Here is a 25,440-nt window from a genome sequence, read left to right on the forward strand (position 1 = left end):
CTATGGGGCCCAATGTGTTTGTTGTTGTTCTGTGGGTGTCATTGTGTTTTATTTTTTTATGTGGGGAGCAGTGTGTGTGTGTGTTTTTCTGTGGGAGCCAATGTCTGTTCTTTTTTCTGTGGGCGACCAATTTGTGAGTGCTTTTTCCCATGGGGGCCAATGTGTGTGTGTGTTTTTCCCGTGGGGGACTGATGGTGTGCCTTAGCAATTTTAAAATCTTGTTTGGTGTGCCGCGAGCAGCAAAAGGTTGAAAATAACACAATAAGCAGCGCTGTATATTAAGGGGATCATGACGCATGTTTTATTATATGTTGTCAGGGTTGGACTGGCCCACAGGGGTACAGGGAAAGTCTCCGGTGGGCTCCACTGTCTGAGAGCCCCGCCTTCTATTCTAATGTCAGATTTCAGACAGTGCACTTGAATTATACATTACACTATTACAGAGTGACTTACCTGGTAGAGCAGGAACATGGATCATCAGACCATACGCTGTAGTATGCTTGTTGCCTGCAGGCTATGTCCTCTATAATAGTTAGGCACTATGAGGCTCGCCACACCCTTTAAGCATGGGTCCCTACCACTGCCTTCTCCTGATGGGCTCTTCGTGGCCCAGTCTGACACTGTGTGATATTGCCTTTGTATCAAGAATAAGGCAAATGTAAAACTAATATATTATATAATATACATATAAGCCTTTTGCCAAAGTCAATCAAAATGCACTTCATGGTGACTAAAGGACAATCAGTTGTTTGGGGGCATATTACTTGCGGGTACCCAAACCGTGACGCAAAATATGAACTGATTGGCTGGATGCCTCCGAATCCTTCCCACTGATAGTAATGTTATTGTGATATTAGTGCTGTTATCTATTTACATTATTACTGCAGAAATATAGTGTATTACCATGTAATAATTTAAAGGGGGAGGTGACTGACTTGTGGATTGCTTTGAACTTACAGAAAACTTGAATGTTGTGCTTGCATTTTGCTCCAAACTTCTTAATGGTTAATGTGACGCTCCTGGTTATTATAATAACCACTGTCCGACCGTGCTCTGCATTGTCTGTGAATTGTGTGTATTATTGTTAGCATTTTCTGCTAACACTGTGAAGCCACATCCCCTGGCGTAAACAGATCACATACTATTGTTGGCTCCAGTAAAGCAGGCGCATACGATACCCATTCTGTCTTGGATGCATCTTGCATGCTGTATATACGGCCAGCTCTGCAAGCCTAAAAAATACCTTTTACACAATGTCTTTTGTGCTTCCGTTCAACTCGGCATGAGCCCGTAGACAGCTCTGTAACAGGGTTAAATAGCTCCCTGTGCCGTTCCACCCTCTTAGTGCCTGAGGCAGGGACGTCTTTAGAGAGGAGGTGGCCCGTGTGCATCCCCAGTCACGGACCCCCTCCTCTCACTCTGGCGCCCGGCAGCCGACTGACGCGGATGGCCGGCCACAGCAGAATCAATAGACTCTGGGCACTAGCGTGTGCCCGGAGTCTGTTGTGAATGGACCTGGGGGACCTTGTGCACCGCACACCCTGCACCCATTATAGATACGCCCCTGGCCTGAGGTTATGATGTCAGACGCATGAAATCCTTATGTCATGCAGAGGGGCTGGCACCACCGGTAAGAGCAGCGCTGATTGTAGCATCCTCAGGACGCTCTAGTCAGCAGCACAAACTGCAGGGTGCCTGGAAGGAGTATCTAAAGGAAGCTCTGGCACCGCCGCCGCAGTGATCTGGCTGCAGGGTGTCGTTCCATACACCCTTCTAGCCAGAAGCAATGGCTTTGTAGCGGTGATGGTGCCGCCTACAGAGCCCTGCACTCTCTACAGCAGCAACACTTGCCTACTTTTGAAAAAGCATTTCAGGGAGATTGTGAAAGCAGCACCTATGAGTGTGGCAGTAAAGTGGGCGTGTCCTGCTACATCTGAGAGGCGTGTCATAATACTGACTTACAGCCACATGTAAACCAGCCCCAAAGCAGTTAGTAAGATCTACTTGTTGATGAAACACACTGATACTTTTCAGAAAATGCATGTAGCCATAGGGATCATTGTGCCTTATTACCAATGCAGGGAAATTATACTAATGTTCCCATTTAATGTATACAGTATATGTTTGCTTGTTTTCTTTTTTTTTTATAACAGCTTCATAATGGGGGTAAGGTGCAATCAGGGAGACAGGGAGATTACTACTATTTCAGGGAGTCTCCCTAACAATCAGGGAGAGTTGGCAAGTATGCCATTACAGTATTTAATTTGGACAGCTACAGTAATTAGGCGACTTTAGATCAAATTGCAGATTGTTTAGAGAAAAAGACCACCTATACCAGGTAATATCTGATCAGATACACTTAGATATCAATTAGGACAGGAGAAAATTGTGATCAGACGATGGAAGCTGCCTGCGTCTATGAGCGTTGTCTGACCACACTAGTTATGACAGTGGTCTCCAACCTGTAGCTCGCGGCCTTAATGTTGGTAACTCACCTAGCCGAGTAAACTAGGAGGAAGTGACCTCTGACGCGTGCTCCCCCGTGGTGTCAACGCTATGGGTGGTGCCACAGGGAAGCACGTCAGGTTATTGCCGCAGCCTCTACAGCAGTGGTCCCCAAACTGGGTGTCGTGGCACCCTGGGGTGCCTCAGGGCACTTACAGGAGTGCCTTGGGTTGGTGGTCCAGTACCAAATGAAATTATTTTTAGTCAGTGTGATAGGCAAAACCAGTGCTAATCACTACCAATCAAAAAATATGCTGACAAAAAGAAGCTACGCCCTATCAACATAACTGAACTTAAGTATGACATATAAGCACAATTTACTTTTTAAGTTTTGCTGAATTTCTCTATAAGAAACTTTTAGCCATGGGGTGCCTCGGAAAAAATGCTGATACTCTAGGGCGCCGTGATCCGAAAAAGTTTGGGAACCACTGCTGTACAGCAATCACCTGTCGTGTTTCCCCGTGGTTCCGCCCACGGTGTCTGCACTACAGCGCAGCGAGTGACTCCCGCCCAGCCCTGCCGGAAAATCACACAGCAGCCCTGCTTATATGTTTTGCTCCTCTATTGCACGTACATCCCTGGAGCCGGTAATTAACCGTGAAATGTGCCTGCGTTTACAATCTATTTACAAACTGCAACAATGTCACTGTAATAATTAAATACATTGTTTTCTATTAAACATTTTTTATTTTTATTTTCATTAAATGACCTTTTGATTGTTCGGTTATTTAGCCTGAATTTTTTCCTACAATTTTAGCAGCTCTTCAGGAGGTTTAATTTTACTAAAGTAGCTCACACCTCCATTAAGCTTGGCGACCACTGAGATATGATCTTTTCCAGTGTGAGTGCTGATCAATCAGATCTGTCCAAGTTGTCCACATATGCGTGCAGCCAAATTGGATATGAATTGCAACCTCTAATGTCTGTCGCACTTTCTCTCACTCCAGCCGACGCACTGGGCGCCCACCAGCCATAGGCGCCACATAGTGACATATATAATCTGGGATGGCGTTTACAGGAACATAGGATATTCCATCCAAAATACAATTTTCAATTTTGAGTGAAATAAACCTTTGTGCGACCAAACTCTATGACCGTGTGTTTCGAATCACAAAACAGTTTTGTCTTTTTCATATAATTTTGCTGCCATCTGCTATAATGGCAGAGACTGCCAGCCAAAAACTTAATTCACAGGAACAGCACCACTTCAAACCTCACTTGTTCTAAAATACCAACCAAGAGCCATTAATCTTCATGTCACTTTCTAGTAAGTGTAAAATTAATGTGACTTAAACACCCTTTATTTGTGCTAGACCAGCGTAAGTACAGGGCTTTGGCGGCAACCAGCTCATGTCACGTGGCACTGGTACAAATTACAGGGAGTCGTTACGTGTGGTATATCGGCCTCTGTAGGCAGTAAAATAAAGTATTTAGCTTCGGCTGTAAATATTTTCTCACAACGCTTAACCAAAAATGAAAGTGATGTTGTTGCCAATTAGTATCCTAAATAATATTTTTTTCTTTTACTACTTTTAGAAAGAATCTTTGTTTTTCAGGCCATATTATTAAATAGGTCCTTTAGATGATTCTCTATGATTGGTGCAAAATAAATAAGGAATAATAATAATAGCCAACAAGATATTAGCATGGTGTAGCTAATAAAATAAATATATTATTGCTTTATATTTAATTTATACAATTTGCATCAACTTATTAAATGGTGCCCAATAAATAGCAGAGGCAGCCATTTTGTAGGCCGAGACAATGAATATGCACGGCAGTGCGGCCTATCAATTCACTAGGAATCAGTGACAGACATGAGGCCTGCGCGCATAGTTGATAAATACACCTTAAATCACAATAAAGTATACAGTTTTGCTTCCATCTGTTATCATTCAGAAACAGGTAGTCCATCGAATATATTACTGGATGCTTTTTATTTAATTTATACTGTTTTCATCAACTTATTAAACGGGGCCCAATATACAGCAGAGGCAGCCATTTTGTAGGCCGAGCCAATACACACAACAGTGTGGCCTATCACTTCACTAGGAATCAGTGACAGACATGAGGACTGTGTACATAGTTGCTAAATACACCTTAAATCACAATAAAGTATACAGTTTTGTTTCCATCTGTGATAATTCAGAAACAGGTAGTCCATCGAATATATTACTGGATGTTTTTTATTTCATTTATACTGTTTTCATCAGCTTATTAAACGGTGCCCAATATACAGCAGAGGCATCCATTTTGTAGGCCGAGCCAATACACACGACAGTGCGGCCTATCACTTCACTAGTAATCAGTGACAGACATGAGGCCTGCGTGCGTAGTTGATAAATACACCTTAAACCATAATAAAGAGTACAGTGTTGCTTCCATCTGTGATCATTCAGAAACAGGTAGTCCTTCTCACCATCCTTGCAGATAAAGGCACAAAGCTTTATTTTTCCCCAGTCTTGTGATAGTTTGATGACCTGTATGGAAAGGTGCAGGACATACTGTAATACAGATTTCTGTGCTGTCTGGCTCTGCAGAAAGGCAGAGAAGGGAGACTTGTGATTAAGCCCACATGGCACGGCAGGAACAGATTTATGTAGTGTGTGGGACTTTTTACTGAGTGACTTATTTAATCGAATGTACACTTTAATACACACGCTTTCTGGAAGCCAGTCAGATTAAAGGTTCCAAAGTTTTTATCCTTCTGTCTGTGGTGGAGCGCTCTTTGTCATCATTTCCAGCTGTGGTAAAAGGACAGAGGGGGCTACTTCGTGCAGTGACGGACGAGAGGGGTAGCTGGACAAATATTGCCCAGCCAAACTCCTGTCAGACCTAATAGCTCATGTACTTGGCATGGGACGCCTCCTTTTTTATTTTCTTGAAACCGGGCCACGCTTTTTATCCCTGTTACTGCATCCAGAGCTATTTAATCGCTAGTACATAAAGACAAGTTGGGTGGGCGAGCTGCTTGCATTCAGCAAAATGTTGTTTAGATTTTTAACGGTTCCAAGCAGTGGTCTGTAGTACTATTTAGCACGTTATTTAGCACATTATCTGTAGAAAATAAATATTAAAAAATACTGACTGAAAACAGATAATATTTGACTAAGAGTTAATTTAGGAGACCGGAGCTAGACGTGCACAGGATACTTCAGTAGATGAGATGCAGCTTGCTTGCTGAAATTGTCACTCAGAAAATAAAATACAATATACTGTATGCTGCACAGAACTAACAGAAGCTGCTGAGGGATGGTCGTTCTCAAAAATGTTCTTTAAAATACTAGTTACTAATAACTTTTGGCTTTATTCTACAAGGTAACATGTCCTACTCGCAGTGGAGGCAGCCATATTGTGTTATAAAGTAAAATTCTGCAGCCTATGCACGCACCAGACATCTCTGAGGGGAATGGGTATGAAATACCAACAGTCGGGATCCCGGCGGTCAGAATCCCGACACCGGGATTCAGACAGGGTTAACATACTGACACTTGTTAGTTGGTATGCTAACTCTCCCCCTTTCCCTACCCTAACCCTCCCTCTCTGGTGCTTAACTTTAACCTCCCCCTAGTGCCTGAACCTAACTTCCCCCTCCCCACACCCTAAACCTAACCCTCCCCCCATAGTGCCTAACCCTCCCCCCATAGTGCCTAACCCTCCCCCCATAGTGCCTAACCCTAACCCTCCCCCCATAGTGCCTAACCCTAACCCTCCCCCTAGTGCCTAACCCCTAAAGCTAACCCTCCCCCCAAGCCCGTTATTTACCTTTGGCATCCCTGAGATCGGGATGCCGACGCCAGGATTCTGACTGGCGTCCGTATTCTGGCACCGGCAATGTAAGTGTCGGCATCCAGACCACCGGGATGCCAAATGCATAACCGCTGCAGTGATTCATTACTACTAAACTGAAAGACACTATTGTGAGCCTTTGTCTGTTTTGCAGGTAGTATATCTGTATATTACTGTATGTGGGAGGCTCCTGAATTTTCGGGTAGCCCCTCGCACCTCCGGAAGAGTATCCCGATGTCCCGCATCCCACCCACTTTCTAGTGAAGTGGGCAGGATGGGGAGATAATTGCTGGGAATCACGTCTCCATATTGAGGGGGAGGGCTAAATGATTGCAAAACCGTGTCATTTAGCCCCACCACCTCAGTGCGTTTCCGCGATTCATGGCAGTTTGCCGTGACGGGGCAAAGTCTACTGACATAAGAGCACGGCCCATGCTTCTCGAATTGGCTAAATGCGTCTCCTCTCCAGTCTTCTCCCGGTGAGGAGATATTAAATGTCGGCAAGTATGATATTACTGTCAAGGTGCCCACACACATACCGACTTGCTCCCAATCAGCCGATGTACACGATTTCCCCTGAACTCTCCCTGAACTCTCCCCAGGCAGTCGTGGTCACGATTTGGAGTTAAAAATGTCCAATCGATCTATTGTGCAGCCAGTGTATTGTATCCCAGATTGGCTAATCTGCCCTACAGCACGGCAGATCTGAAGATGCGATGTACGACGAGCGGGGACGCGCATCGGCATCGTGATCAAGAGTAGAAACTCACGATTTGGCCATTTTTTACATGATCTATTGTCACGATTCGTCGAAATCAGCCAAATTGGATGAAAAGTCGGTATGTGTGTGGGCACCTTTAGCGCCGATAGCAAAGGTCTTTCTGTTTGGCGGAGCACTCTCTCACTCATGCGCTCGACATCTAAACAGGGGAGAGCCTGGGGGCAACCCCCAGCAACTTGGGGAGATGTGGGCATGCCTCTAGCGTGAAGGGAAAGGGAGTGTCCTGTGATACTATGCCCCCTTGCTGCAAGGCCACACCTATTTCATAGCCACTTTCCTACTCCCATTTTCTAAAAACTAGTGGCCCTGAATGTAGTATTGAAGACATTTAATAATTGGAAAAAAAAAAGTATTGAATAAAGGCCTGATTCAGAGCCGCTCGTAAGCGGCCGCTCGTTCGTTCCGAGCGATGTTTGCCCAACTGCGCATGCGTACGGATCGTAATACGCATGCGCGAACCAGTCAGTGCGGCCGAAAATCGTTTGTTCGCTAAATAGTGAATGCCTGCTATTTTTTGTGACATGAGGAGGCGTATGTGGGTGGTAACAGGGGAAGGTGCTTGAAAACGGGGAGTGGAGATCATAACGCAGGCGTGCTTAAAGGTCAAAACGGGCGTTTTATGGGTGTGCATAATTAATACAGCAGCGTCACTGACCACATCACTGGATTATTTTATAGTCAGAACTGCTCGCAAATTTGTGGTAGGAAAAACCAACCACAAGAATAGCGAGCAGTTCATACGCTGGTCGATTAATCTAATAAATAGCGGACATGACGTATGATGCGAGCGGCCAGGGGGCGTTTTTATAAAAAACCGACCGCATGTTTTGTTCGCTCGTTCAGACATAGAGTCGGCAACAGACCGTAAAGAGTGAACGGTTCATTTGAATAGCCACCCCCTTTTTCTGAACGAGCGAGCGCTAATAGCGACCGGCTCTGAATCAGGCCCTAAGTTCAATCTGACCCATTTTGCTTAATGCGTATGTGGTACCACAACCAAAGACTATCTGTTTGTATACAATGTGGTACCACTCTTGTACTGAAAAAGGAACTTGTATGGCTTCCCTATGTATATATATATATATATATATATATATATATATATACTGCCTCTGCTTTGAATAAACTGTGAGCTGCAATGGAGACATGTTGATGTGAACCTTCTGAGCAGCAGGAGCTGCGCTGCCAGAGTGCCGCCTGTCAGGGTGGCAGTGACTTGTCGGCTGTGAGAGGTGAAGCACCAGGAAGTTCGGAGGTGCCCGCTGAGTGGACTGGTGGCAGTGCTGAGGTGCTGCTGGCGACTATGCCTGTGTATGTGAAGCCGCATCAGTTCTGCCCTGCAGGCTTTGCAGCATACATGCCTACCCTCCCTGGAGGCTCCCGATTTTTCACTGGAGGCTCCCGATTTTTCGGGTAACCCCCCCAGAAGGGTAGGCACTTCTCCCGCATTCTGCCCACTTCCTACTGAAGTGGGCAGAATGGGGAGAATTTCCGCGGCGACCGTGGGTCCCCGTGTAGGGAGAGGGGCTTACTTACGCGATTCTTTGTGAATCGCATCATTTAGCCCCACCCCCTATGTAAATTTACCTCAAATATTAAGTATCCCCCGGATGTATCAAGGAGGGACCGCAGCAGTCCCTCCAGTCCCGCTGGCAGCCGCTTCCCCCATAGGTTTCTATGGGGGATGCGATGCTGCTAAATGTACCAATATCCGGAATGCAAAGCATTCCCGATATTGGCCCCAGCAGCTAACACCATCTGAAGATAGTGCTACCCGCTGTATCCTATGGTTACTTACCGCATATTAGCCGGCGGAGGGATCTCCTGGAACCCTCCGCCAACAGTGGGCGCCGCTCATGTACAGTCCGCGGGCCGAGTGCACTCCGACCACATGCTTTCGGAGCCCGTCTCCCTACATGTGTTAATACATCCGGCCGTTATGATCGCATTTTGCAATGCGATCATGGGCGGTAATGACATGCCCTGATCACATTGCAAATGCGATCATTAATAAATGGGCCCCTAAGTGGATGTACAAGTAACCTAGATAACTGTTGCTGCTTTCTCAGGGATATTGTTGCCAGGAAATTACAACAATTGGGCTATATTGTCTCAATACTCCCTAAACTGTGCAAAACAAGAGAGCAAAATTCAGCTCACCATCTTATCTGAATTGGACCGAAGCCATTACAGGGGAGAGAGTTTGTCTATTAAAAAGGGGGTGCATACGGTTTGCGACCCGGGTCCATTTGCAGAAAAGACGGTTATCTAGTTTAGATACATGGGCCTTATATCAGTTTATGAAACTGTATACAGATTGTGATTGTTGTGTTGTCTGCATTGTAGAAGATTAGTGTTAGTTTCAAGGTAACGGGTTGGTTTAATCCTCAGATTTATACATAATAGACACTGTCTTGCTGGAATATGTTTATTGCAAATTGTGAAATTGAATTTTTACTAATTTACAGTATACCTGCTTAACTTATGTTCCAAAATAAAATACTGACATTTAATTCTGCTAGATTTGCATGCTAACATTGCATAGGCTAATAAAACTTTGACTATTTAAAAAGTACTGTACGGCGTCATTTAGGGCAATATCACAGAGATTTACTACAAATCCCTTGCAGGCCCAGAGCTTGCGAGAAAGCTCCGTCCCTGCGAATCCCCTCCGCACACTAGTCACGGTATTTTCGAAAAAAAAAAAATACCGTGACCAGTGCCCCACGCATGCGCCGACCGACCCCCATCGTTAAGCCCAGCCCCCGCCCTTAGTATGTGAAAGGGAATGGGGGTCCTTGCCTCTCTGTATGAGAAAGAAGGAAGAACGAACCAGCTAAGAGTCAGTGATATACATCGCTAGTCAGGAGGTAAGACTACAAGTAGAGGGACTCATTTAAGTGGGGTAATACACGTAGCCATCAACTCAACACCTGCGTATACAATTAGAGCTGCAAGAGGGAGGGACAGAGGAGAACAGCCTATTGGGGCATAAGATGCCCCTCCATCCGGACTCTCCCATTAGGCAAAACCAGCCAACAGATGGCGATAGCTGATTGAGACAGGCTCCAAAAAGCTAAGCTTTTCTGAACTTGATAAATAGCCCCATATCGCTGTCACTATAGAGAGCTACGGGGACAGCGGCTGTGAGCAGTTTTGTGCAGCTAAGGTATCTCCTGCTGCAAATTATTGTTAGATAGCGGTGATACTTTATTTTGCCTTAAACATATAGAAACATTAGATTACGCATGATTTAAGGACAGAACTCCATTGATAAATAGGCCCCCCTTAGGCCTATTTGTACGGTCTCCCCAGCTGCAGAAAGGTTTTTAGTCATATACTAACTAGATGCTGCAGATTTTTATTGAGCAAAAGTGCATGTGCTGTACAACATATTACATTGTAAAATGTGATGTCATTATTATCTCTGAGTGCTAAATGCTCTGTGATATCATTTTTAGCAAAGTGTGTCTCAAAAGTTACAGAATTTTAGTGACCGCAAACTAATTTGTTGTGCAATTTAAAACCTTTTTACCTGGAATTCAATTTTGTGACCAGCTTGGGTGAAAGGTGCACTAACCCTGTATTTGACTATTTTATATTTGTAATTGTTTAATGGAAATATTCAAATAAATTAATATCAGTATTCCCATTGTAGGGAATATAAAAGTTATGGTCTTATTAAATAGTTCACTGTACCATGCATAAAATATCCATTCTCTCGGTTCCATTATCGCCTCCTAGAGGCCACGGATTAGATTTATTATGCAACGGTTTGTAAAATCTGCTGATTATAGACGGCTTGACCGATAGATTTAAAGCGGCAATAGGAATGAATGCTAAACCAGGCTTGTTTAGAATACATCCCTATTGCTGCTTTAAAGCCATCGGTTAAAACCACTGATTATGACAAATTTGCCATTGAGTCAGCCCCCAGAGAAACCTATCCAAACGGAAACAGGGGTACTGCGGTACCCACTACATACATCTGAGTGGTACCTAATATTTGCCGAGAGCTACCCAAAAACACCCACAAATATTCTATGATAAATTTGTCCCTTTATGTCACAAACATAACTTGAAATAAATTGGATATTGCACTGGAAAGAGCCGGGTGCTGTTATGAGATCTCGAACTTGAAAATTGTCATAGGACTGCTTACTCTGTTTGCATTGGGAACTGACTGTCCACACTCTTGTCTTTCATAATGTACACTGATTTTGAAAAACAAAAGTTACATTATGTTATTATTGGTGGTTTTAAGGCCTGAAAAGTAAAAACGTGATTCTGCTCCCCAGAGGATGACATCACTGTGCAGCTACTTCAGCAAAACTCTGGAAAATCTTATAATTAATACTCTGCAGGCCTCTGTGCTTCCAAAACACCAGTTCACTCCTTCATAAATCATGCATTGTGCCTGAGATTCCTGGAGAGACCGCGCTGCTGTCATAATACTCCCAGCACCTCCAAAATAATGTATCATGTGGAAGCATAATGTATACATTACTCAGCTTTTCAGTGGCTAAAGGCACGATGTGATATATTCTAATTCTAAATATAACCATTGTTGCTTTTTCATCATATTAATTTAATATATATGTAATGTACCCCACAGCAAATGTTTTCACAGTATTTTATGTTCTTTCCTGCTATTTTTGACTGAGTTTCCTTTAATATACATGTGACTATCTATCTATCTATGTATCTATCTATCTATCTATCTATCTATCTATCTATCTATCTATCTATCTATCTATCTATCTGTCTATCTATAATATATTTATATATCTATCTCATATCTATCTATCTATCTATCTATCTTTTTATCTACCTCATATCTATCTATCTATCTATCTATCTATCTATCTGTCTATCTATAATATATTTATATATCTATCTATCTATCTATCTATCTATCTATCGATCGATCGATCGATCGATCGATCGATCTATCTATCTATCTATCTATCTATCTCATATCTATCTATCTATCTATCTATCTATCTCATACCTATCTATCTATATATCTATCTATCTATCTATCTATCTATCTGTCTCACAACCTTCTACCTCATTTCTTTCTTTTTTACTTTCTTCAATTACTTTACTTATACTTCTTAGTAGATTGACTGATTACATTACATTACGCTGAACATTCATTTACAAGTTCGGGATCACTTATTGCTCTATTGATACATGTTTGGCAAGTAATAAACAGTATGTGGAAATTTGAGTCAGAAACAACATTTGCCAAAATCATCAACTGACCATGTTTTATTTGGTACATCTGGCACCAAGGAGAAATGGGCAGAGATCGTTAGCGATAATGCCTAATAATAAGAGCCTTGGTGGTCTTTGTTTTATGCTGTATTTGTGCCTAAAATGGAAATTTAGTACATAATAATTCACAGACTGTAAGATTTGAATGGATCGGCGAATGCCTGGGCAATTCGCCATTATTTAAACCTTTGGACCTTACCAGGTACAATAATAGCCTGAAATAACTTTTTAAAACCTGGGACTGTGTCTGTGAATTGGATACATTGGACAATTATGCTCTATGCCAATGGAATTTAGAGTACAATTGTATTTAGGGCCTGATTCAGCAAGGATCTCAACTGTGAAAGCGTACGCAGATGGTCGATTGTTGCATACTGTGTATGCATCACAGTGTGCGCGTACAAATGCCTCACTGCAAATGGAATTGCGATTGCAGTGAGTACGCAGACCCATCGCAGAATGATTGACAGGAAGCGAGGATTTGGGGGTGGTGACAGGGGGGTGGTCGGAGAAACGCAGGCGTGCCAGTGCATTTGAACGCCGTTGCAGGGGCGTGCATAAATTAGCCACTGCTATGGCATGCAGTATACAGCCTGAGCTCTCGCTGCGTGCAGGAAAGTAAGCAATTTAGTGGTAGGGTCAGACCTGCCTTCAATGTGCGAATGGCTCCGATTTACTTCGATGTTACCGATGTTTTGGCTGGATTGCAAGGTATTACAGATGTGCGAGAGGGGAAGTTGGCGTCTGCATGTTGCCCGTGCGAGTGCTTTGCGATTGCAATTATTAGCATACTTTCACAGCAGAACTGCGTGCGCAATTGCATACCTCCCAACATGACCCTGTCCAGGAGGGACACAATTCTCTGGTCCTGGACTTCCCTGGTAATTTATGATTGGTGGTGGCTCCAGAGGTGGGGCTGTAGTACAGTCCAAAATTCAAATAGGGGAGTCACACCAACTGCCAGTGAGTCCCAGCCAGTGATGTTTGGCAGTGTGTGAAATGACAGTTGGTGCGGCTCCCCTATTTGAATTTTGAACTGCGCTGCAGCCTAACCTCTTACCAGGGAAGTCCAGGACCAGAGCATTGTGTCCCTCCTGGAGAGGGTCATGTTGGGAGGTATGCAATTGCATTGGCGATCCTTGCTGAATCAGGCCCTTAGTACTGATGCGGAAACATTGATGAAATATAAGGAATAAATGTGTAAGGAGGACTATAATCAACTCAAGAACATTGCGGCAAACAAAAGTGTTTGAGAAAGAGCAAACGGAGAAGTGGGTTTAGGCTTGTCAAGCAGCAAGGTAAAATGCGTCATCAATCAGTCAAGAGTTCATTCCCCTCTGTGTAAGAACGGATTATCCTATAATCTCACCGGGCTGTATATTACCCTACGCAGTATATTCTTTACACAGATCTAATGTATCTTTCATACTTTTGGACATCATGAGAAAAAATGTTAAAATAAGTTTTACGTTCCTGTGGGCCTCATTTATCAATGAGTTTTATTATACACAATGAGTGATAAAACTCGTTGCGTATGATTTATGGTGCTCCAGCCAATCAGCTCCCAACTGTCATCTTTTAAACACATGACTGTTGGGAGCTGATTGGCTGGAGCACCATTATCATACGCAACGAGTTTTATCGTTTTTTGTAGATGGTAAAACTCGCTGATAAAAGAGGGCCTGTGTGAGGTTTGTAGCTTTGGTTTGCTAATAATACATATTTTTAAGAAAAGGTATAGAAGACAGAATAGAAGAAAGTGACAGTTGGTCGGATGTTTGTTGCTGCAGCATAAAAACAGATTAATAGGGCTCAATCCAATTAGCCGCGCAGGGTGCGAGTTGCAGTTTCAATGGTGTTAAAATGCTGGTAATGGCATCGCATCTTGCGCCCATTGCGGCCATCTCCGTGCCCGAATTCGCACAATTTTGCTCGGACCCCTATAGGGGGTGAGATCATCGCTAATTGGATTGACTCCTTAGATTTTGTCATTAATAAAAACAATGTGTTTACCTTTAACATGCTCAGATAATGTCTTGAAGTAGCGACCGCTCTACAAGGCTTCCTATTGGGGAACATGCCCAGAGAAGAAGTCACAGCAACATTAGGGACATGTACCCATCATAATGACATTTGGCCTGATACAGAGGTGGACGTAGTGTTAATGTTTGCGCAGTTGTGCTATTATTTGCTGCTACGCATACGTAAGAAGTCCGAGAAAGCCCTAATGGCGCATGAGTACCACTGAGTGTACACAAAGATCGCTGTTGTATATGCGTTTGTACTCATTTGAGATGACGGCAGAAAAGCATGGGCGTTTCTGGGAGGTGGCCCGAGGTGAACGAAAAAAAGCCGCCTCATGGGCGTGTTGTGGGATGCGGCTGAGTGCAGAGCGCAGCCACAGAGGCCATTTTTAGAGGAAGTTTAGAAGGAGACACTGAGCCAGCCATAGGGCGTTGATGGTGGTCGCGATGGTGCGCCGATAAGTCCATTGGCAGATTTCCACTGTTAACGGACATTGAAAGTGGGCATCTCAGGGCTTGCAATCCCTGGCGCTCACAGCTACAGAAGGGGAAGGCGTAAATGAGTATATTATCGCAAATGCAAATCAGAAAGAAATCGCAGCTGCACATGCATTAGCGCTCACCTCTGAAGTAGGCCGATTAATCGTTACGCTGCTTCCTGGCCTCCTCACCAAAATAAATGCACAGAAAAAAAGGGCCTCTCTGGTGACCTCTAACCTATCCATTATATATAATACAATAATAGTCGATTACCACATGAAAATTACAAAAAAACATTTTTTGGGGGGTTTCCACCACCCTCCAGGTGGAGAAAAAAAATGGCGTTCGAAATCGGCGATAATTTTCCACCTATTAGTAATTGAACATGGAACAGGCGAAATTACATTCTTTTCCAATGGGAAACAGCAAAACCGGCAAAAAGTACAATCGGCGAAAAGTTTTCGCCTGTTTTTTGGGCGAAAACTTCTCAATTGAATTAGATGAAACGTTTTTGCCTGTTTCATAAGTGAAGTTTTCGCCAAAAAACCACGCGAAAACGGCTTTTGGCCAGTGATTGAATACGGGCCGTAGACTGAAATTCTATTTGGGATCCTTTGGGATAACGACTGCTCTATCAGTGTCTCTAACAATACAAACAAAGCTGCGAGTGACTTGTCCCTCATGAATACTAATTAGCACTAACCTATAAAACATTTGATATGATATAACATGCCTGTGATTCTGATCCACTCACTCAGTATATCTTCTTCTCATCAGCACCCGGGACCGAATGCGTGGTACAGTCAGACTGCAGTAAGGACATGATTCAGACTGTTCCAGATCCATCAGCTCATATCAAAGTAAGTGACAACATTACTATATAAGCTGGTTGGGGGGGGGTCACACAAGATGATGTCATAGATAAGATTGGATCATGCGACCCCCTTTCTCTGCGTTTAGCTCCTTGGGTCACGGTGCTTCAGTGAATCAGCATACAGGTGGTACACTACGCACTGAGTAGCCATGCTGGCCCTGTCTACATTCTGACACCTACTGGGCCACATGTGCACCAACTTAGAGGAGCTAACCATGGTAAAGTGTGGCATGCTGGAAATACTGTATTTTTGCATGTATGGGCAAATACTGGCCAGCTTTATTTTAATACTGCGATTTAGAGTTGAGTTTAGAATTAAACTTGGATGCTCCCACATCCCAATCGTAAATCTGTCTGTACAACATGGTTTTGGCAAAATAAAACTTGCACCTTCTAACTCATTTTACTTCAGACTGTGATTAAAGCCCATCGGTTTCATTTTTTGTTTTGTTGGTTTGATTCTGCGTCGTATCATGCATCCTCTGCAGTACGTTAGGTACTAGAATGGGTATCAGTGAGCAACAAGCTGACGCCACCTTTCTTTGGGGTAGTACTTTGTTCTTGTTCTGCTTCAGCATAGACAACTACAGATGTGTCTTCATACGCCAAGCCCCCGTAGGCCACGCAGCGCGAGTGAGCTGCGCCGAGCGATGTACCGTAGCGACTTTTTATTTCAATTTGCATCTCATTCACATGGCAGATGCAGCGCAACACCACTCAATCTGTACCAGAGACGCCGGGTTGCGACTTAACCGCACAGGAAGTAGTTTACAATATGTATAAAGTCACAGATGAAGCGCGGCGGTATGGCGAGAGAAAAAGCTGCTGTATCGCAGAACTTTGTATACAGTATAAGACTCATTTGTACACAGATGTGTAAGTGTCGCACATCAAATTAATCAGTGCAGTCTCGTTAGGCAGTTTTGTCACATCTGATTGTTTCATTTGTGTGACGCTCAGTCAGGCAAAAAAAAATGTTCGGTGCAGGCCGTGACGCACGGGATTTAGCGCGCCAAGAAGGGTTGTTTGGATCGATTGCGGCAATTGTGCATGAGGACACATCGGCTGCTGGTAGTGTGTGGGATATTATAACCAGGGCACTTTCCTTTGATACACAAAGAAAAAAACTGTGGCTGTCATTTTTATCAGTGAGATATATATTATTAATACATATTTGTTTCATTTGTTTTGAAATGAGCTGGATGGGATAATGACTGTTTCATGTATTTTATCTCATGACCAAACGTTGTTGTTGCTTTTATATTTTATGGAATGATTTGACTAAACACACTATAATGTACTTGTGCTCTTTGGGGGCAAATGGGCACCCAACGGAGCAATTCAATTGTTGCTCCATTCGGACGCCAGTGCCACGTGTGTGCACCCAAAAGCATGGGGATTAGCCACGTATAGCAGCTAACACCATCTAAGGTCCTGCTTTGGACACCTAAACAGCCGACTTATCACACATTTCTGCACCCAACGGAGTAATTCAATTGTTGTTCCGTTCAGGGGCCAGTGCCACGTGTGTGCACCCAAAAGCATGGGGATTAGCCACGTAAACGGTATATAGCAGATGTAAGCTTTTGTGTCCTAAGTTGCACTGAAATAAACATGGCAGAATTTGGTTGTTACTGTATGTGTTACAATAACTTTTTCCTGTGCACCAGTTACAATAAATGCCCCCCATAGTGCTTGTAGATAAACTGGAACGGTTGTGTATTATCTGAAGATTATTATCTGTACAATTGGGAGTCATTACTAGAAGTTACAAAGGGGCAATTGTGGTGTCATAGCTGTTTGGAGCACACAACCAGTATGACTAACAGTCCTGGTTTTAGTGATATCCATTATTGTGCACAGATGGTTAAATCAAAATAACTGAGGTACTAATTAAGTCACTTGTGCTCAAGTATGGCTATCCCTAAAACCTGGACTGTTAGTGTGCTTTGAGGACTGTGGTTGGGAACCCCTGTCATAAAGGGTAACTCCACCAAATACAAAACTGTGGTAGTTAGGTAAGATAAATAAAATAAAATCTCTCTATGTGGTGTCTCTGATGGTCAGAAAATCCTCTATGTCCTGGTCATACAGTGATCTCAGTGTTCTCCCCCAAAGAAATTCCAGCCTGTTGGCATCAAGAAGTAGCCGGGTGGAGGCCTTCGCAATAATAAAATGTTTTAAACCCTGACCTTATAATAATTTAAACTTGAAATAACATTTTATATATTAATTCTCCTCTTCCTTTTAGAGGCCCGGTCATCTCATTATGAAAAAGCTGCAAAGTCTGTAGGATCTGGTCCTTTTTATACAGCTCCCAGGTACTGGGCCTGATTCAGAGACGGACGCTCTGAAAGAGCGCTCGCTCTGAACAAGGGCGTTTTTTTTATTTTTGGAGCGGCCAGGATGATGGTCGCAATGGTCAAGACCATCGCGACCATCGGGCTTGCGACGAGACCCTTGTGGTAGGGTCTCATGGCCGCAAGCCCCAGAGAGCTTCTGGCTCTAATAGAGCCAGAAGCTCTCCCACTGACATCACTGGTGATGTCAGTGGGGCCGCCCACAAACGGCAGGCGTTCGCTTAGGAACGCCTCCGTTTGTGAAGCCACCCCCCGGCCACGCCTACCAAACAGGGCGAGCTGTCAGTCACCATCAACAGCTCGCCCCATTTGGTGCGAGACCCGGAGCGACGGAGCACCCTTCGCTAGCCGGGTCTCTCGCATGCGCACGACGGAGCCGGCTCCGTCGTGGGCATTCCCAATGGGCAAACATCGACCCGGTTGCGAGCGTTCAGCGCTTGCGACCGGGTCTGAATCAGGCCCACTGTCCCCACTTGCTGGCTCCCAAAGTGCCGGGTGGTGCACCCGCAAAAAACAGCCTGGGGAGAACGCTGGATCTTTTTAAAGCTGTGGTGGGGTCCTCAAAGATGTTGCCAAATGCTGCCGCTCTGAGCAGTAGAGGGATCTTGACTCATTGAAGGCGATGGGGAACGTTTAGGTTCGAGGAAGTACAGGGAAGAAAGATTTTTGAGGTTTTTAATTTTATCAATTCCAAATCCATCCAAAACTTTTTGTTACAATGTTGTGAAGTCTGTAATAATGGTTAGTGTGTCTCTATATGCCTGGAATGTAAAGGCATACACTTTGCGCGTCTATTAATACGAAGCTCTTGTGTTTTTGCGCCTAGGTAAACTACTGTCATTTAAGGGGTTGTCTGTCTTCTAATCTATTTATTAGCATTTTCTTATCCCCCAGCCACTGTTACTAAATACTTTGCTTTAACTTCAAGGCTCCCATCTGTGCGTTTCAGCCATGCAGTTGTATTATCAGTCAGTTATCTTTGAGTAATGGTGTGAGACCCCTGTTGAACTAATGTGTTATTGCTGCCAGATGTACCTATACATGAAACACATTTCAGACAGTATTTATTTTGTTCTTTCTTTTATGGGATGAGATATTCTGTAGTAATGCAGTAATACATGTAGATTGTTAATTTATGCCTACAATTTACACTGTCACAATTACACAGTACTGTGGGATATGCTGACTCTATATAAACACTTATTCAGAAATATTTGTTTCTTGCTTCTTGTTGTATTGGTGAAACCAGGCCGGATTAAGGGTCACATCGACCTGGGGCTGAAAAATGCTCAAGGGCTTATTGTGAGAAGCAGAGGAGGTGTGGTCAGTGCTGTGTGGGTGTGGCCAGTGCCATGTGTGCATGTACACCAGGCCTGGCCAACCTGTGGCTCTCCAGCTGTTGTGAAACTACAAGTCCCAGCATGCTTTGCCACAGTTTTGCTATTAGGGAATGCTAAAACTCTGGTAAGGCATGGTGGGACTTCTAGTTTCACAACAGCTGGAGAGCCACAGATTGGCCAGGCCTGGTGTACAGTATCACCCTCAATGTCTCCCTAAGGGGGGGAAGTGCTAAGCATCACATTCACGATATGGTACATCCTGCCGCTCACCAGGTACATCTGTGGTTGATAAGAGCCGTCCTTTGCGAAGCCCCCGGAGAAAGGGACTTCCAGGTTTAACACCCAAAAGTCCCTCTGGCTTCCCTCTGCGCATGTGCAGAAGGCCGCGGGCCGCGGGGGGTGATGGGAAGGATCCGATTGTATCCCACTCAGGGGGAGTGTCCTGAAAAGAAGCCCATAGGCTTCTTTTGGGTCACGCCACCTGAACATGGTGTTACCCACTGGAACAAAGCATTCCGGTACTTAGTACACATGGGGTATGCAGTAAAACCCCCGAAAATTGTTTGTTTGTTTTTGGTTTTTTTGAGGGGGGAGTTTACCGCATTTTCCCCTTTAGTACATCCCGCCCTATATATGTAAGAGAAGAAAAATTGCATCATTTTGTGAGACAAATATAAATACATTTTTAATAGCTATGATTTATGGCTGACCATGTGAGAGGCTGGTCATCATTACACTGTTATGATGATGGGCCTATTTTTATGTAGAGGCCTGGAGCTGTAGCTCCATCTGCCCCATTGTTAATCAGGCCCTGGATGAAACTAATGCTACTGGAGGTGTATCTGTATGTTTTCCTTTGCTTGATTGTTTATTTTTTATTTATTTTTTTTATTTTTTTTTTTCAATCAACTCTCTTCGGCTTGTTTTATGTAGGAAACGTGCCATTTTCAATGCCGGACACCTCTCTTGAAAATGACGGGTATACACAAAAACAATGAGTGGCATTCCTTTCCTGTTTTGTATTAAGTCTTATCCCTAAAGAATTCGCCCATGCACCAAACAAGGTAGCACATGTAAGCTTCGGAATGGTGGCCGGCCAGAGATATCTGGAACTGATTTCACTCACATCTGTATCCAAATTAAATCCTAAAATCCGTCACAGATAGACTTGTATCTTCTCATCCAAATAAAAATATCCTGGCAATAGGATACAGATGGGGACATCACATATGTTCTCTGGCCTGTATTTAAGTCAAATTATACTATCAATTTATATTTTTGGCTAGTTGGTCAGTAAAACTCATAGGTGCGTGTACAGTATATACTGTAAATCACTGTCGGATATGTTTTATCAGGGTAGTGCCGAATATGACTACCGTCCAGAACCTCACATGGCTTAAAGCTCCAGTACTGAACTAGGGGGGCTCCACTCCATCTGATCACACTCTTTGTCCCCACTTCAGTGATTCTAACCTCAAGGCTTCTTATTCCAACTACTTGTCCTTAGTGATTATTTCAGCAGTCGTCCCATACTGATAATACCGCCAGTGAGCCCATATTAATGAGACACCCGTTGACCCGATAACGATTATATCACCAGTGCTTCCATGTTGATTTTACAAGTAATGCCCCAAAATTACTTGTAAAACAGTTGAATCACTATGTGTAACTAATGCCCAAATCTTTGTGAAACCAGCATATATTGTGATTTGCCAATGCATTTTATACAACCAGTGCCCAGTATTATTTATATCACCAGTGGCGCCCTCATATTCATTGTACTACTAGTGCTAAGTTATTATACAGTAGCGCATGGAATCAAACCATTGATTTTGCCAACATTGTCCCTTTTGGAGTATACCACCGACTTCGCTACATTAATTATGTCACGGGCACCAACTCATCCACAAGGCCCACACATGTGATAGATGAATGTGCAGGTTTCAGAAGACACCAATTACAAGATCACCATTTTCATGCTAGGGGCATGGGGGGAACTACCATAGGGGCAAGGGGTGCAGCTGCTATGGGGCCCAGAGCTGAGGGGGGGACCATCTTGCTAATTGACATGTGTTATATACATTTTTCACCATTGGGTTGTACAGTACATAGGGGCCCTTGCAAACTTTTGATATGGTGCTTTCAAAAACCTAGTTATGCCCCTGGCTAGGGGCAGTGATTCCTGCAGCCTTGTTAAAGGTTGGATGAAACTATTCTTGTGTCCAATATAATTTTTTTTTTAATTAAAAGCAAAATCATTGTAATGTATTGTGGCCCCCAGTAACAGGATACAATGGGGCAGATGTATGAAGCTCTGGAAAGTGATAAAGTGCAGAGTGATAAACGAACAACCAATCAGCTCGCAACTGATGTTACAGGCTGTGTTTGAAAAATGAGAGATGGGAGCGGATTGGTTGGTCATTTATCACTCTGCACTTTATCACTTTCCACAGCTTCATACATCTGCCCCATTGGTTGATACAGTGTATGCTAGCTGGCATTGTGTTATACTGTATATAATGTTACACATATTAAGGGGCATATTTATAAAAAAATATTTGTGCGCTTTTCCCGTATATATGTTTTATGCTGCGGTTCCTCCATTTCGGACCACAAAGCAGGTCTATGGGGGGCTTCTAAGCTGTCTGATTTATCAAGCTCCGGATTGAATAGCACCCCAGAGCTTGGCACTGGCCGCTAACACCATCTGAAGATGGCGTTAGCCCATAGTAGTATGTGGACTACTGTAGCGCAGATCCTTTCAGCGAGGGATCCTCCGGATACCTACCCAGTGCTCCCTCCAGCAAGCGCATGTGCGGGTAGACAGCCTCGCAATCGCAATACTCACGCCAATGTCAAATCCGGAAGCTATTACTCTGCTTCCAGACCTTCGTCACTTCCAGATCTTCATCGGTACGGCCTCTTATTAGAACCCGTGTACCGGTAAGAGCTTGTTCCTAAATTTGAGTGATAATTTGCATTTTCATGTTGCGAATTTAGACGAAAATAGTTTATCACATCTGCATTAAAAATGTGGATTGTGACAGATGGGGCCTTAATACTTGTCAATACAGTACATGAAAATATTGAGATATAATGTATACAGCATTTGTGAATGTAACAATATGTCATTTAATATTACATTTTTATTTAAGGCTTATTGGCTCTTTAATAGCTGCCTTGGGGAACTAGAGCACATAGACCCATGGGTAGCTAGTGATTTGTACAGAGTAATAACATCAGCTGGTCATGGCATCTTTCCAGACAAGAGTGGCAGAACAGCAGTTGTGCCATGTGCCCCCATAATGCAGAAATCTACCGTAGCAACTTGCCTGGAATACGCCATCAATAAGTAGCTACATCTGTACTTACATGAAAGTAAATCTTCCAAAACGACCAAGCAACTTTCCTCCCTACACATTTCTTATTGGAGAACAGATAATATTTATTTAACAACGGTATGAAGTGAAAAGCCAGTCATGTCGGTAATTCTAGAAGTCCAGCTAAATACCACCACCTGCACACAGCCCGCCTTGCTGTATTTTTGCACAGATTTCTGCATGCTTATTATACCATTTGGAGAGATTTTGTTTGGAGAGCGTTGCATACTTTGCTTGGAGAACGAGTGATTCCAGATTAAGTCCTAATGGGTTTTCTTGGAGCTGAGCTCTTCCAGGAAAACACGGGTCTCAGGGTCCAAGTCATTTGTGTTTGTTTACAACGTTATGATGCCAAAACTGCCTAAACCAGCACTCGGGTATCATCATTACAGCCCACGCTTCCACTACCGAGCACGGCTCCTGATTGATGATGAAATATTTAAACGTTTCCCTTTAGAGTTGGATATAGGATACTCCTTTTGATATGGAAATAACATCTTTCAAGACTTTAGTTTGATTTGCAACAGCCAGACGTTTTCGTGTTGGTTTAAATCTATTTTCTAAGCCAGTGTATATTAATGTTAGATAGGAAAATACATTGCATAGACATTACTGGCATCTAAGTGTTTTTGGTTGTTTTCCCTGGTACTTATGGTTTATACAACTTGTGTTTTTTTTTCTTTACTGTAGTGGAATTATGAGTCTCAGATGCATTTGCTTGGCAATGAGTGCTGGGAATTGCAATTTGACAATAGCAAATGGGAAACATTTTGCCTGAAAGGGAGACAAGATGTATTAGAAACCACCCCAAATGCAACCTCATAGTATTATATATGGTACCAAGGGAGTAATACTCAATTGCCACATTACATAGACTATGGTGCTCCAGATAGCAGGGCAATGCTCTTTTGGGGATGTGCGGGAGCCTCTAGTTGATCTTGGAAACCCAGTTCAGGCTTTCAGTTATGGTCCTGGCCTGGCCCCTGCTCATACTCAAACTCAGAAGAACAGAGCAGGGACTTCAATAAGGGGTAGACCATAAATGCTGGGCCATACCTCACCTGCACTGTCAAGCCACCCCTCACCGGCATACAATGTTGGACTGGGACATGAAGGGCCCACCGGGGGAATGCAGTGGTAGGGGCCCTTGCTTAAGGGGTGTGGTCACTCCCAGAGGGGGTGTGGCCAGCCACCACAGACACTTGGCTAACCATTAGGTTATATGTCATTTGTATAGAAGGGAACCAAGCCCCCTTGCTGATCATTGGTCCTGCTTTACCAAGTAACTGACTGTCTAATAGAGTAACAATCTATACTTTGAGGTCTGGAACCCGACACCTAGAAGAGGAGGATAGGCCCACAGCCAGTGGGGCCCACCGGGGATTTCCCCTGTACCCCTGTGGGCCAGTCCAACCCTGCCGGCATATCCCTTCTTTGGACCCCCTGCTGTTTGCTTAGTCTAACCCAGTCACACTATACGCAGTGGCGTATCTATAATGGGTGCAGTGTGTGCGGGACACACGGGCCTCCAAGTCCAGGGGGGCCCCATACCACACACCCTGCACCAATATTATTTTAAACTCACCTGTCCGTGGTCCCGCGTCGGGTGTCAGCGCTGATCAGAACACCGGAAAATAACGCCGTGGCCATTTTTCTGGCGTTCTGCGCATGCGCAGAAGACTCCGGGCACACTTTAGTGCCCGGAGTCTATTAATGCTCTGGTGGCTGACCAGCCGCATCAGTCGGCTGCCGGTATCCGGGGAGAGAGGAGGGGGCTCCCCTCCTCTCTTAAGATGCCCCTGACTATAAGGATAAACTTCTGCTGGAAGGATATGATAGTAATAATACATGTGGGACGAGGAAAGGCGGCATCTGATGGATCAGTAGAAATGGCAGCTGACTCTTGTTTTGATGAGCGTTCGGTCCATACATTCAGGGCTTGGCTGTTATTTCTGGGCGTTCCTTCTTTGCAGATGTAAAGAAGTGCAAGTTAACGATATGCACAAATCTAGATACGGATGTATTTTGGTACACAGGCACAGTATGGAGATGCATATATTCATTCCACACTCTTAGGGTGGATCCTAATGGTCATCTTTTGTGCAAAATTATATATATATAATGTTTTTAAGGGATAGGGATGATGTCTTTGGCTGCAAAGGTGCCGCGTGAGTGTTTACTCACCCAGGGTGAACAATAGGCATAATGCACTGCAACCATTTGCAGATTCTCTATTGGACCCCATAGGCAAACGCAGGGGGGGTTTCCGTCTGCCTGGAAACCCCCCTCCCCGGCCCACACCATGACCACAATAGAAATAGTAATGTAATAGAATTTTACTAGTGCTGCATGTTCTTCACAGTATCACAAATGAAATAATTAGCACCACCTGTGGATCAACTAGGAGATCTGGAAAATATTCACTGTTAGGGATGTGCTGCTATGGAGCCCAATATGTACATATAGGTCCAGGGCAGTGCTAGGTTATTCTGCTGCTCCCCCAGATTTGCTCCAATACTCTGGAATGGTGCCCACATCTAAAATAAAAACATTCAGCTCAGGCAGGATGGCCCTACTGCTGCATCTAATGGCTTATTGTGATCGCTGTATATGCTGGGATTCTGACA

At 43.9% G+C, this 25,440-nt stretch overlaps 1 protein-coding gene across 1 annotated transcript in view; it reads left to right on the plus strand.

The window, feature by feature from the left end:
- ERG (ETS transcription factor ERG) overlaps positions 1-25,440 on the plus strand; it is a 360,355-nt gene that overhangs the window by 74,829 nt on the left and 260,086 nt on the right. The window contains exon 2 of the mRNA XM_088443146.1: positions 15,637-15,719. Coding sequence (XP_088299272.1) covers positions 15,681-15,719 — 39 coding nt within the window. The 5' untranslated portion in view covers positions 15,637-15,680. The remainder of the gene's footprint in view (positions 1-15,636; positions 15,720-25,440) is intronic.

This window comes from Taudactylus pleione, unplaced genomic scaffold, assembly GCF_031769625.1.
Source record: "Taudactylus pleione unplaced genomic scaffold, aTauple2 ptg000327l, whole genome shotgun sequence".
Taxonomy (NCBI): Eukaryota; Metazoa; Chordata; class Amphibia; order Anura; family Myobatrachidae; genus Taudactylus; species Taudactylus pleione.